The 14,542-nt window shown below is 38.2% G+C and overlaps 2 protein-coding genes across 2 annotated transcripts; both read left to right on the top strand.

Moving 5' to 3' along the window:
• The first annotated feature begins 631 nt into the window (after positions 1–631).
• LOC131329828 (uncharacterized) lies at positions 632–6,118 on the top strand. Its single transcript, XM_058363203.1, has 6 exons — positions 632–1,047; positions 2,892–3,026; positions 3,378–3,447; positions 3,735–3,829; positions 5,414–5,581; positions 5,678–6,118. Exons 1-6 carry the CDS (start codon positions 693–695, stop codon positions 5,842–5,844), a joined length of 990 nt encoding a protein of 329 aa, XP_058219186.1. The 5' UTR covers positions 632–692; the 3' UTR covers positions 5,845–6,118.
• A 5,495-nt stretch (positions 6,119–11,613) lies between these two features.
• LOC131329377 (probable BOI-related E3 ubiquitin-protein ligase 2) lies at positions 11,614–13,620 on the top strand. The gene is made up of 2 exons (XM_058362471.1): positions 11,614–12,306; positions 12,897–13,620. Exons 1-2 carry the CDS (start codon positions 12,037–12,039, stop codon positions 13,419–13,421), a joined length of 795 nt encoding a protein of 264 aa, XP_058218454.1. The 5' UTR covers positions 11,614–12,036; the 3' UTR covers positions 13,422–13,620.
• Positions 13,621–14,542: the final 922 nt, after the last annotated feature.

Raw genomic sequence — 14,542 nt, 5'->3', positions numbered from 1 at the left:
CATTATGTCACTCACATTCATTATGGCCTCTACACACATTGGAGGTGTGCAGGACCCATCGTGAATGTGAGCGCGTTTGTGGTGCTAGAATTGTTAAAGCAATGATGCTAATATCACACACACAAACTCACTCACATAACGTGTGGAGTTCACACACTAGACTGTGTTTATAGTGTGCGACTCCACACGTAATGTGAGGGGGTTAATGTGATTGTGTGTGTAAGTGTTTGTGGCTATAAAATTAGGCTTCATTTTGTTAAAGAAAATAAGTACTTATTTTTTGAATTAAATGTGATGTATTGTAAAAAAATGATATTTATCGTAAAACAGAAAATAAGTACTTAAAAAAACAAGAATCTTAATGGAACAGGGCCTTATTGTGGTTGAAAATGCATTTGGTACCCGATTACGACGTAAGGATGCAAACGAGTTAGGCCAAGCCGAGCTCTACAGGGTTCGAACGCGGCTTGTTTACCAAAGAAGTCTAAAACGTGGGTTTGAATAATCTAGTTAACGAACCTCTCTAATCTCCCAATTTTCCTCTCTTTTTTTTTTTTTATTTATTATCATCCCCAATTTCCTCTAAAAAAATGCATCTAAAAATGATTAAAAAAAAGGGAACCTTCGGGACACTGCTATATAAAAAGTGCGTTAAACCTCCGCCTAGGAGAGAGAGAGCACCACCGCCCACAATGAAGAGGTTTAGCGGGCTGAACCGTACCATTTCCCGGGCCACACAACCCGCCGCCCTCACCGCCACCCCTACTCACGACCGGATTCTCCACACGGCGCCGTACACCACCACCAGCAGCTCTTCTCCGTTCAAGTCTCGTTTCCTCTGGTACCACGCAATCGCCAATCCCTCCTCCGGTCACTGGGCTCGATCCGCCGCCGCCAATGCCGTCGCCGGAACCATGATGTTCTCGGTCGCCGCCTCTACGCTCGCCGACGAGGTCCACGCCAAGGAGGCGCCGTCTAAGAACTTCAATCCCAAGGAAGTCGTCCTGTATCAGTATGAAGCTTGCCCCTTCTGTAACAAGGTTAAAGGTATTCTCTTCTGTTAGCCCATTTCAGCTGACTTGTTGAGTCTTTTTCGCTTAGCAAGGATGGACCAAACCGCCCTACGCACGCTTCAAATTTTGTACTAGGATTAAAGTAGTCTTGGAGACGGATTGAGCCCCCAGTTTAGTCGAGGTGTGAGTAAGCTGACCCGGCCACATGAGTTATCAAAATAAAATAGTCGTTGAGAATATTTTGTACTAGGATTGAAGTAGTTTTATCTCAAAGACACGTTATAATAACACATGTTTGCTCGCCCACCCGACATTTTGAACAATTCGATGCCCGCCCCTCCAAGAGTTTTGGAGACAAGTAAAGTTAGTTTTAAAAGTACATTGATCGACTGTATGTACAGTAATAGTATTGGTAGTGTATTTACAACTTTAATATCTTTGTTACAATTTGGTGTAATGTTCACCCACCCAACCTTAAAATCTTGCGTCCATTAGGGTTTCTTAGTTATTTCTATTGAAGAATTGTAAATTACAATTTGGTATCACTTACAGTAATGAATGGTGCTCGACTAGTCATCTTTAAAAAATTAGGATTTTTAATATTTGCAATGTTTATAACCCTTGATGTTTAGTTCTACTTTACATAGCATTGGATTGCACACAAAGTAAAGAACATATATTATTGTGGCCATTTTACGAATTGCATATGTAATTGTATATAATTCCATGCAAATGTACACCACAAGATCCCATGGAACAAGAAGCACACCATAAAGTAATGTTCAGAAAAGATGATGTTACCATGCATATTTTGATGCCGGTTGAGTTGAAAATGAAGTAAATGTACTTGGGCCGTGATAGGTTTTCATATGGGTGTCAAATGATTTGCATACTAATTTTAAGCACAAAGAGATCTTTAAATTGGAAATGGTTATTTCGGGTGAAGTCTTTTTACCAAGTTTTGGCTAGAGATCCAAATACTTCCTTTCCCTCGAGAACCATTTGGGGCACTCCTGCTCCTACCAATGTTTCTTTTTTTGTTTGGTGTGTAGCTAGGGATACGATTTTCACTAGAGATAATCTTACAGGTCGTAGGATGGTAATCGTGAATCGGTGTTACACATGTTTGAGTCACAGTGAATTAAAGGAGCACATTTGTTTATTCATTGCCCAAATCGCCAGGGAACTTTGGGATGTGGTTCGAGATTGGTGGGGCATGTCGTGGGTTTTCCCTACAACGGTGGTGGAGTCTTAAGACATTTTGAGGGAACAAGATGTCGTCGGTTAAATTTAAGAGTCTTTTTCTTTCTAGTTTGTTTAATTGGGAGTCGAGGGAGTATAAGCCACCCATTGATCAATTCCTTGGCATGTTAGATATATTTGGCATTTTGAGAGGTGTATAGGCTCTATTGATTGTTCAGTCTCTTTGGGTATTCTTGGCTCTATAGATTTGGAAAGGAGTGTTATAAGTTTTATGTCTGATCCTTCGTTTAGATATTATAGAATGTCATATGGAAGAAAATGGGAACAATTGAAAGGCAAAATTGAAGCCATTTACTCCGTCAGTTGATTGAGCATACAATTCAACTATTGGTTTGGATGGACAACAGATAATCTAATCTATCTGACTTACAAGTTATTAAGAAAATTTCCAGAAGTATTTGAGGAGTATTTCATGAGAGGATGTGGGCTTATCAGTAGAAGAGAAAGGTTAGGAGCACGAGGGTTTTGATTAAATTAATGAGTTCTCTTTTGCGATGCATATTTCTTATTTGTCTCTCCTATATTTGATGGATATTCCTGTCTCATTGACAGAATTAGTCATGTATGGATTGACCTTCTCTTCACTAGTTTTCCTTTGTTTTCTTCTTCTCCCAGCATTCCTGGATTACTATGACATTCCTTACAAAGTTGTGGAGGTCAATCCCATCAACAAAAAGGAGATCAAATGGTCTGATTACAAGAAGGTCCCCATACTGGTGGTTGATGGTGAACAGATGGTTGACTCATCAGGTACTTGATAAAAAAGATTTTGGTTGCTTCCTCCTATTTACTGGTTAAAACTTTAGGAAGTTGAACGATAACCCAAAAGGGTTGGCCTAGTGGTAAAGTCTTGGGACCTGGGGGTTTGCTAATATCTCAGGTTCGAAACCACCTAGGTACTATCAACTCCTTTGAGGATTAGTTGAGGTGCGCATTGCCGGACCACTGGTTATCCAAAAATAAAGTTGAACAGTTAACCTCATCATTGTAATTAATACTGAAAGCTCTTTCGTTTGTTTGTTCATGTCTCAAGCAAAATACTAGTGTACTACTATTTAACTTTAGTTAATGTTTATGAGTTTGAATGCTCCATGTATGCAGAAATTATTGACAAGTTGTTTTTAAGGGTCCATCCTGGGACACCTGTTGACCTTGGCTTAGAGTGGCGCAGGTATGGTCTTTCTACTATGTTCTAGAACTTCCTGAATATAATTTTCTTTATCTCCATATTACCTACTTTTCCTTAATGTTCTTCTTTTGTGGACATTATTTGTTATGTTCAATCGCGCATTCTTCCACTTTTTTCCCCCCTGAAATTAGCATGATTGTTGTAGACTGTTATTTTGATATAGCTTAGATGTGACATGTTTTTAAGATAACCAGCTTGTGGGTTATTTGAGTAGCTTAAATGTGACTGTCCTTTATGCTAATTGCCTAATTCCACTGGTTGTGATGTAGGTGGGTGGATAATCACCTGGTGCATGTCTTATCACCAAATATATATCGATCTCCTTCTGAGGCTCTTGAGTCTTTCGATTATATTGCCACCCAAGGTATGTTATACTGCGATCCCTGGAATGATTTTGGACCTTTGAGAACAATAAGTAGAGTTTACATTCTTCAACTTCCTTGGAATGTGGCATTGAAGTACAAAATTGTGATATCCTGTTTTCATAACTGTTTTGTATATCATAAAGGGAAATAATATTCACCATTCAACCCTTGCTTTTTGTAACTTTTTGTTATTTCATTAAGGGAAATGATATTCACCCTCCACCTTTAAATTTCTTGTGATTTAGCCTTCAAAGGTTTTGCGTCTTTGACAGTCTTAGACAGATCTCCACAGAAAGAAAAATACATCTCCACAAAAAGAAAAGCTAGATGTTCTGACAAAGTGTGTAATGGAATGGGAGCTTTTAAAATACTTGTTAGGACTTTTATGCGCATTTATTTTGATTTGCCGAATTTGGTAAGAGCTCATATCACTAAATATACATGCAAAGAAGTTATTTGTGTTGTGTTTTGTCATGTTTTTGGGTCTTCGACTTGTTTGTGTCTGCTTTTTAGCGGAAGTTATCGTGGACAACCTAACTGCTTCTGCCGTTCTGCAAAATCACTCTCTTGTTTTCTCCTCTCCGGTTACGATATCTCTTTTTAGTAATGGCGATACTGAGGCAACCATTAGGGCTGGTCATAATTTTGAAAGACAGATTATGAAAATAAAAATTGGGTTCATGTGATTCATTTGCTCTTTCACCGCCATGGTTCAAGCCCACGAGAGCTTAAGGTTCTTGATGAGTGACGTTATTGGGCTCAAGCTGATCTCTGAATATATCAATTTTGTTGCCTTGTTCGTCTCAATGGATATGGAGTCATTAGGGAAGTATAAGAGAGTCTATGGATTATCTTAACACGTGGAAAAAGGTAAGGCAGTGGTGAATAGATTCTATGGGCTTACCAGAGTAGGAGGAACTTGTTCACACATACAGGGAGGTTGAGACTCCATATTTAACGGCTCTTTTGAATAGTGTCACGTGCTTGGGTTGAGAGAAGGGACCGGTGGCTCACCATACTTGGCCAGTCTACCTCAAGGCAGAAGCCACTACAGAAGTACAGATAATGGCATTAAACTAGTAAAAGGATCCACGCTGTGGGTATTGGTGATGTTGTGGCGCATGGTGCGTGTCATGGAGATCTTTACATATTTTCCCACGCCACCTTCTGACACTGTGCTTTATATATCTGCGAGTAACGTAAGATTTGGATTGTTGAATAGTTATCCACACCTAAGGACATGTACACTGGTAGATATAGCAAATTACTAATACCATGCCATCATTTGGTTCTGCTGTTTCTTTACTATTATTTCATCTGTAATGCTTTCAAGTCTTATCCTTTCTATATTATGGGATTGTCTATTTTGATTGCTAAATTCCTGGTAAGTTATATATCAATTCTGCTACAACTTCTATTGATGCTAATTTTCATCTTAATTGCTTTGAGATTTTATACTGGTTTGCTTCTACCATTGAGCTCATTTCATTTCTAGAGCTGAATTAGATCATGCGCAGTGATGGCAGATTGACACCAGTCAAAGATAAACTCAGAAAATTAGCCATGTTTTCATTTGATTACAGGCAATTTCAGCTTCACTGAAAGAATAATGGCAAAGTATGCTGGAGCTGCGGCTATGTACTTTGTGTCAAAGAAACTAAAGAAGAGATACAATATCACTGATGAGCGTGCAGCCTTGTATGAAGCTGCAGAGAAATGGGTGGATGCACTTAATGGTCAAAAATTTCTCGGTTCGTTCAAATCCCAGTTTGTGTTGTTGCGCCTAAACTCCGACAGTTGATAGTTTTTCTTTTCTAAAACGACTCTACTTTTAACTGTTCCTGCAGGTGGGTCAAAACCTAATTTAGCTGATCTTGCGGTCTTTGGTGTCTTGAAACCTATCCGCTACCTCAAGTCTGGTAGAGATATGGTAGAGCACACGCGCATTGGTGAGTGGTACTCCAGAATGGAAAGTGAAGTTGGGAAGTCTTCCAGAGTAATGGAGCAAAAGTAGTTTATTTGAAGTTTTCTTTAGGCGATGAAAAACTGGTTAGGGAAACAGAGAGATTAAATACCGAGAGTTCATAGGTTGATTATAGAGAATAATACGCACCTTGATCTGGATTTCTTTTCCCTTTGTTGGTGGCCCTTCTGGAGTGTCACTCATGATTATTTGGTATGTTTCGAATTCTTAGATCTGTTTGAAGCTCGCAATGTGTTTGGGCACACTGTTTATTTCATATGATGCAGTCTCTAATCTAGATTAAGCAGCTCGTGGATTGCTTGCATGTATGGAGTATCTCTCTGTTTGGCTATCTTGATTTATTCTGTATCAAGTATCAATTGTTTTCCCGAGGCTGATTAAGATTTCTTATTGTGATGACAAAACGTATACCTACAACACATCGAAGTAATTACTGGACTTTTTATGTAGACGGTATAGAATAATGCGAGGACCTGGCTTCAGCTTTTGTAAGCAGGTTGCCGGTGGTAGCCCCTCTGGACGATCCTAAACCCTTGTAATCTGGTTATCTCTCACACTAAAATTCTGCAGCATAGTGGTAAAGGACCCGAGAAGGAGTTACCGTGTAACCGCACCTCGGTCAACTGGGACCGTTCAGATTGGAGCTGCTCTGCATTGCCCGTTTAGCCACAGGACCTGTATCAAAGAACCCGAAAAGGAATCGGGCAGAGGACCTGAGAGGCCGATGAATGCGAAATGGAGAGTGGTGAGTCCGGATGCTGACCCGATGAAATAGAGTGTGGTTATGTGGTAACTCCTTCTCGGGTCCTGTACCGGATTTTTCTGACCACTATGTTGCAGAATTTCTTTGACCACCGAGGTGTGGTTACACGGTAACTCCTCCTCTTGGTAGTTATGGTATGCTTTGATTTGTTTAAAGCATTGGGCAGCCTGTTTATTCCATGTGATGCACTCTCCAAACTAGGCAGCTTGTGGGTTCCTTGAATGGTATTGCTTCGGATGAAAATCAGAACTTTGACGTAGTTTTGGTCCTTTTTTGAGAATCTTGAGATAGGGTTGTTTTTTGTTTTCTCGTCTGCTTTTTCTTTGGGATCAGTAAAATCTTCAACAGAATGGCCAATCTGAAGTTCTGCAGTCTGCAAATTACCCAGCGCATCCTTGTTCATTGACCTTTATTAAACAGGTCAAGTTTGTTTTTTTTCTTCCTTCTTCACATCATTAGGCTTAAATTGCATTGGCTTTAACCTAAATTTTCCTTTGTGGATGTATGCTATTTTGGATGCCAATAATCCTTGGCAATAATAGGTTTGATTACCCGGAATTCCTATTCCGATGTTTGTATTAATTTCGTAAGGAATCAATTATTTTGTTAATTTACTACCCCCAAACAGTTTTTTTTAGAGATTTTTACCTCTAAGTACAAAATAGTGAAACTTAATTCCCATTAAGGAGTACTTAATTATCACTACATCCACTTTTACAAAAATGCATTTACTAGTAATGAAAGTGTCACCCTAGCTTTTTAAGGTTTTAGGATATCCTAAGATTTTAGGGTTTAGGATACTCTAAGGTTTAGGGTACCATATGGTTTAGGTTTAGGCGCTTTTATAGAGTCCTAAAGTTTAGATTTATGCACTTTCATAGTGATTTTAGAGTACACTTTTATATTATAGAATTTTAGCGATTTAGACAATTTCATAGGATATCCTAGAGATTTAAGCATTTTTTTAGGGTTCCCTAGGTTTAGGCACTTTCAGGTTTGAGATTTTAGACACTTTCATAGAATTAATTAAAGGTGACCTGGTGGAAATTACTTTATGTTTTTTAGACCTAGAGGTAAAAAGCCCGTGTTATATTTTCATAATTCCTTCTTGTAATGGAATGTGATTTCTAATGACATATTCAACGCATCAACTAGGAACCACATTCTCAAACTAAGTAGGAATCTAATTCATCACATACCCCATGAAAATCCTAGATTCTTGACTCAACCTATTAAAAAAACGATTCTCATTCCTCTTATAAATTACTATCATTCAAATTGAACCTTAAGCTATGTTTGCTACGAATTTTCTTGAGTAGGAATAAGATTATCTTTACTGGGAATTAATACCTAGGAATATAATAATTGAAATATTTTCATTCCGGTGTTTTGAATTAATTTTGTAATCTTATGAGAATAACTTATTTAAAGTGGTGGTGTAAACACCATGTTTACAGCCAACCAATGAGACCTTGCCACGTCATTAAAGGTGAGCTTTTTTAAAACACCCCCGTGCACCCTCTTCACCCAATCATATCCTTTCCATTCCCTTCCCCAAATCTGGTTTGCCTTCCTGCCCCGTCTTTTTCCTCTCACCCCCCTCCCCCGCAAAGCAACGGAGCCAGGTCCGGCCCACCGGCGGGAGGAGCAAATTAGCACAAATCAATCATAAATTTCACCTTCTCTATCTTCGTTCCCTCCTACCTTCTCTCTCTCTTTGTTAGATCACAACAAATAATTCACAAATTTCACCTCATCAAAACCAAGTTAACCTCATCGCCTGACCTCCAAAATGGCGTTCTCTCTTTACCACCGGCCACCACCTTTTCCGCTGTTCCGAAATCCCTTTTATAGTCTGCGATTAAGTCGATTCTAGGTTAGTTTTTTTTTTTGCATTCGATTTGGGGATGGTGGTGTTAGCGGAACAGCAGAGAAGGTGGTGACCGGTGGTTGTCATTGGTAAGGGTCGTAGAGAGAAAAAGGGGGCCTTAGAGAGTGGTGTTTTCTGGGAGGGACTGATCACATGCATGCGGGGTGGTTGGGAAAATTTGATGTGCTCACATTTTAATGATGTGCCGAGTTCTCATTGGTTGGTTGTAAACATGGTGTTTACGCCACCACTATAAATAAGTTATTCTCGTAATCTTATACTCCGTACAAGAAACAATTGTTTTGAAATATAATCAATGTCAACATTTCGTTTTCCTTAATATTGATTGAGCGAGGGATATAATATTTTCATGGTTCAAGGTAGGGATCATATTGTCAATTAGTCTACGAATATGATTTCTGCTTGAACTTGTCATCGAGAATCGCATTCTTATTCCTGTCTCTTCCTAATGTCAAAATTATTGAAGTATGGAATCACATTTTTATTGTTGTTTTTTTCAAACGTCAGAATCTCATGAATATGGCATAATATTCTCATTCCTTCTTAAGATTTTTGCCATTCAATCATGAGAATATCCTTCAACAATCATTTTCCTCTCTCTTGTGTAACCGCTAGTCGAGTTACTTTTTTCGGTGCTTAAATGGAAGTCTCATGTATGTTACTCCGTCGCCTTCATTAAGAGTATTGATCCTTCACCTCATACCATACTTTATAGCATCCCACCGCACTTATGTCATGATCAAAATTAAAATTTCATCACGTGTAAGTGGTATTTGGAGCATGTACTCTAGCCAAACGAGGGGCATATGAAGACTTGAATACGAGCCTCCTTCAACCGGCAATCGAATTCAAGCTTCCAACCACTCAACCAACCTTAATTGGTCTAGTCTAGTCACTAAGATTAAAATTCCCCCCCAGTAATAATCCAACTATCCAAGGGTCAAACAATGCACCACGTTGCGTTGAGATGTCAAACCAGATACAGCGTAGGAGTACATGGCTTTTTGTGTTTTTCGATATGTACGGGTGTCTGTGTCCCCATCTCCTGCATTTCTGGCGCTTCTTTTAAACTTGAGAACTTAAATAAACAGTTACTAATAAACACCAAGAGATATATACGCATTAGGCACCGTTCCAGAAACCTTCTTAAAAAATAAGTACTTCTTTCGTTCCTTTTTTAGAGTCCAGTATTTTATTTTGGGCTGTCCCTTAATAAGTGTCCATTTTGTAAAGTTAGTGGGTAAAAGTTGATGTATTGTCTATTTTATCCCTAAAAGTATATTTCTTTTTAAAAAGTAAGTGAGTAAAAGTGTAATGATGATGGGTGAGTAGGAAAAGTGGAGGAAAAAGTTGATGTGAAAGGTATAATGATTATGTCTTTTAATAAGTTGGAATTACGAAGCAGGACACTTAAAACGGGACAGAGGGAGTAGTTTATTTCACATTTTCAAACTCAAAAATAATATAAATGAAGAGAAATTTTTTAATTTTTTTTGCATCGTATAAAAGATCTCGATGAGATCTTTCAAATAAGATCCATATTGCATATTTTTATATTTAAATAAATTCATAATTTTTGAGCTTGAAATTATCTTCTTAAAAAATAAGGGCTTTTTTCCATTTCTGGAACGGAGTAGTCACATAGTATGCATGCGGAGTGGGAGCGTAAAAGCATATTTGAAACACATTGTAAACTACAAGTATTAAAGTTTGCGAGAGCGAGAGTAAAGAGAATAAAAACGTATTTGAAACACATCGAAAACTAATAAATACTCATGTTTATCCTCTATGAGTTAGCATGCTCGAATTTCATAAAGGTCAAACATTCCAAAATTTGGGGTCAAGATTCGTCGTGTCGTTAACTTGAAGGGTCCGAAATTAATCGAAATGCATACAAGTTGTAATAGTAATTAAAAAGAAAGGTTTTTTTTTTAATAATCAAAAGGGTGGGAGAGGGCAATCATCATAGCAACTCCCTTTGGGTGTGACCATAGGGGCTTTTTATCCGTCGATAGAATGTCCGGTTCAATCCATAGCTATCGTCCGGAAGGACGGACCGTCACCACGGCACCACCTAGTGTACAGTTGGCATAAGCTCCCTCCTCAATAGTCCGAAAACTCATTCGCAGACGTGAGGCCAAGTCACCTGCCAGGACTCAAACCCACTTCTCCGTCGAGAAAGATAATGAACCCTGCCAACTGCGCTACCACCAGAGGCGGACCCACCATAGGGCATGTGGGGTCACGTGCCCCGATGCCCTTTAATATATATATATATATATATTATTTATGTTAAATACACGTAAGTAGTTGTCTGTTGATACACTGGTAAAATGTTTTTCTTCTAAACATGAGGTGGTGGGTTTCGAGACTACCCCATGCTCTCCTGCAAATTTTTTTTTTGCCTTTTTCTTAAAAGGCTATTGAAAATGTGTTTTTTTTTCCCCAAAAGGCAATAGAAAAAAATAGTAGTGCATACCTTGTTTATTAATTTATTCGTGGGTTCGAGTCTACCCCATATTGCATTTGTATACTTTTTGTCCACAAAACTGTAATAGTAGAGTTAGTAATAGAAAAATAGATGATGAACATGCAATAATGTTGTTTTAATGCATTTAGTTAAGGTGCGCAAGTTTGCTCAAATAATTAATTATTAAAATACATATATATTTTAAAATTGTTAATTTATCATGAATACTTTTCGAGTAAATGTGCTTAACTGTAACTCGTATATTACAGTTATAAAAAAATTTGGTGTTTCCGCTATGTCAAATTCCTATATCCGCTACTGGCTACCATCTCAGTGGTAAAACAAAAGCGGAAAAGATATCTGTACCGACGGTTTCGGTAGGGAAACCATACCGACGGCCACCGGACTGCCGATCCGAGCCGTTCAAAATTTTTTTTAAAAAAAGAGGGGAATTTACATATATACACGAAAAAGGGTACTCAGATCAAGCACCTTACACATCTCGGATGCCTTTGATTCCCGCGAAAGCCCACTCATTTTTTTTTAAAATTTTTTGGACTGCTCAGATCGGCAGTCCGGTGGCCGTCGGTACGGTTTTCCCATTGTGCAAATAGTAGTGAGAAAGTACCACAGTACTAACTAAATCTATCTTCAGCCCTTCCCAATGACTAAACTGACAAGTTTTCCAATCCTTGATCCTCTGTATCTCTCTCTCTCTCTCCAACGTCTCTCTCTCTCTATCACTCTCTGATCCGAGCTTTCTGTCACGAAATCTGCATTTGTACGTCGTCCTTAACTCTCTCTGTTTTTACTTCCCAACTTTTTCGACTTTGACAGAAAAAGATAGAATCCCAACCAACTCCCCTTTTCCCTCTTTCACAATTGTTTCCTCCTTTTTATCGGATTACTATTACAGCTAATCACAAACGTAAATGCAAATCGTCACAATCCCCAATCACATTACTCTCTTTCCCTTGAACCAAGAACGAGGCAAGACAGCGAGAGAGAGAGAGAGAGAGAGAGAGAGTTCTAGAGAGAGAAGCTTCATTCATATCTTCTTGAATCTTAATTTTCTTGATTTGGGAGTAGTTGATTGATATGGCTGTTGAATCGCAATTTTATTCTGAGACTCAGGCGATACCGGTCTATGGCTCTGTTACGGTGATGAATACTCCTCAAGAGAATCTTCAACAGATTAGCCTTCTTCACCAGAATCAAGGGTTTCCATTTCGCGGAACGAACTTTTGTGAAGGGGGTTCTTCTGTATCAAATGGAGGTGGCCATTTTGCGTCGCCGGGATTTTCTGGGTCTTTAGCAGCTTTGCTCGAGAAGCAGAGGCAAGAGATTGACTTGGTTCTTCAGCTTCAGGTCAGAATCTAATCAATCCATACTCTGCTCTGTTTATAGTAACTTTTTTTATTTTTTGGGATTTCCCTTTTGGTTTTTGAATGGTTATTGTGTTTGGGTTCTGTAATATAAACTGAATCTCTTAATCAAATTTGTGGGTAATGTTCATGCTCAACTTAACGGTCGAAATCGTTCACTTATTAAAACTTGTCGAGAATATATATTATGCTAAAAATCACGTGGACTTCGGCCATACATGGTTGGCAAACCATCTCAGTTTTGAATTGATCACATCACATATGTCTTCCAACCTCTAAGCTTTTTTCTTTTTTTCTCACAAGTTTTTTTATCAATATATCATCATTCATGTTTTCGACGAGCTCTAAATAGTGAATAAGTTTGATCATATCAAGATAATGTATTATGATTATGTATTGATTGATACGTTGTATGAATAAGAGAAACATGCATTTTTCGTTTCTTTTTCTGCCAATTCATGTGTCTAGGCCAGCTTTAAACGTACTTCGACTAATTTTGAGGGCTCAATCCCATCTTTGTGGGGAAGCCCGATTAGAGCAGGATCTAACAGAATATTTGGATTAACCAAACAGAATGAAAGATTGAAAACTATATTGATAAAAGAATCCAAGCAACAGCATGATATCCTCCTCCAAAGATATCACTCGAAAACGACGAACTTAATGAGGCGAAAAGACGAAGACTTGGCAATTGCGACGAAGAAAACAATGGAGCTTGAGGAATACTTGAGGGGCATGGAAATGGAGAGCCAAAAATGGCAGAGGAAGGCCAGAGAGAACGAAGCAAAGGTCGCAGAGCTCAATAACAGTCTGACCCAAGTCAGAGAGCGGGCCATGGAGGCAGAATCGGTCTGTGATTTTTACCCGAACAGGGGAAACAGAGAGGAAAACAGAAACAGGGGGCAGGAAACAGAGGAGTCAGAAGCAGAACAGAGCAACAAAAGTGTGGATTGCAAACTGTGTTTTTCGAAAAGGTGTTGTGTTGTTTTCCTTCCTTGTAGGCATCTGTGCTCGTGCAAGTCTTGTGAAGGTTTTGTTGGGTTTTGTCCTGTTTGTAACTCTGCAAAGGAGGCCAGCATGGAGGTGTACCTGGTCTGAACTCTGAAGAGGTAAAAAGGGTAAAGAAAGTGACTTTTTCCCTTTTTGTTTTGTATAACATTGGTGGGGTGAAATGGAGATTTTGTTTTGATTCCCGCGTAGGCCTGTACTGTGTTAGTAGCAATGATTCTGTTGATAGGGTGAAAAGTGAATGGAAATTGTTGCAAAAAAAAAGGAAAAAAAAGAATCGTAATTGAAGAATCTTTGTAGAAAAGAATATGGGTACATACAAAGGGTACATATCCCGTGTACATATTGCTTTGGTGTTGTTTTGGTGCAAGTACAGAGTACCAAAAAGATTATCCTGAATTTAGGTGCAAAGTTGTTGGATGTTTCGTAAATTTTGAACTGATTTTTTACAAGAATTTTAAATAAAATGAAGGATTATGATCATCTTTTTAGAACTCGGGAGAGGTCTCAAATCAATATGTACTGTACGTGGGTATATGCCCCTTTGTACTCGTAGAAAAGCTGATCTTTTATTTGCTGGGTTTGTGTACCGTTTCCTAATTTAGAATTGTGGTGTGCTGATTTGATTTTTATCTGGATTGTCTGAGAAAAATTGCAGGATGCTCTTGGTAGTTGAAATGTTGTACTCTCTCTCATCTTGACATTTATTATGTTAATGGATTCAGCTTTCTTTTTAAATATTTCTTTTCAAAAAGAAGATAATTTCAAACTCAAATATAATGAAAATAAAAAATATTTTTTTTATTTTTTTTGCACCGTTTAAAAGATCTTAATAAAATCTATTAAACAATATCCGTATTGGTAGGAAAATTATTTGAAAAAACACATGATTTTTGAGCTTAAAATTGCTTTGCTTTCCTTTTTTAAAAATTTCTTTTCTAAGAAACCGGAACGGAGTCTGAGCCATGAATTTATGATTACTAGGGGAAAGGAAATGAGAAGATTCCTCCTTAGTTTGAGAATGCGATTTTTGAGTTGAATATGTCATGATGAATTATATTCATATTCCATTCGGTTTCAAACGTAAGAATCGTGAAAACACGACATTGTATTTTCATTTCTTCTCAAGATTCATGTTACTTAAACTGAAAGGAAAGGTTTAGGGTGTTTTTGGTAAGCTTTTCTGTTTTTCTGTTTTTAAGAAACTAGAA

This window comes from Rhododendron vialii, chromosome 6a (genome assembly GCF_030253575.1).
Source record: "Rhododendron vialii isolate Sample 1 chromosome 6a, ASM3025357v1".
NCBI classification, from domain to species: Eukaryota; Viridiplantae; Streptophyta; class Magnoliopsida; order Ericales; family Ericaceae; genus Rhododendron; species Rhododendron vialii.
The sequence above is the reverse complement of the archived record's forward strand: the minus strand, read 5'-3'. Positions and strand labels throughout refer to the sequence as shown.

Bases quoted from the DNA above. Each gene is read 5' to 3' on its own strand.
- LOC131329377 (XM_058362471.1), top strand. From the start codon at position 12,037: ATGGCTGTTGAATCGCAATTTTATTCTGAGACTCAGGCGATACCGGTC. The intron at 12,307-12,896 runs GTCAGAATCTAA...TTAACCAAACAG, and splicing joins ACTTGGTTCTTCAGCTTCAG to AATGAAAGATTGAAAACTAT.
- LOC131329828 (XM_058363203.1), top strand. From the start codon at position 693: ATGAAGAGGTTTAGCGGGCTGAACCGTACCATTTCCCGGGCCACACAA. The intron at 1,048-2,891 runs GTATTCTCTTCT...TTCTTCTCCCAG, and splicing joins CTTCTGTAACAAGGTTAAAG to CATTCCTGGATTACTATGAC. The intron at 3,830-5,413 runs GTATGTTATACT...ATTTGATTACAG, and splicing joins CGATTATATTGCCACCCAAG to GCAATTTCAGCTTCACTGAA.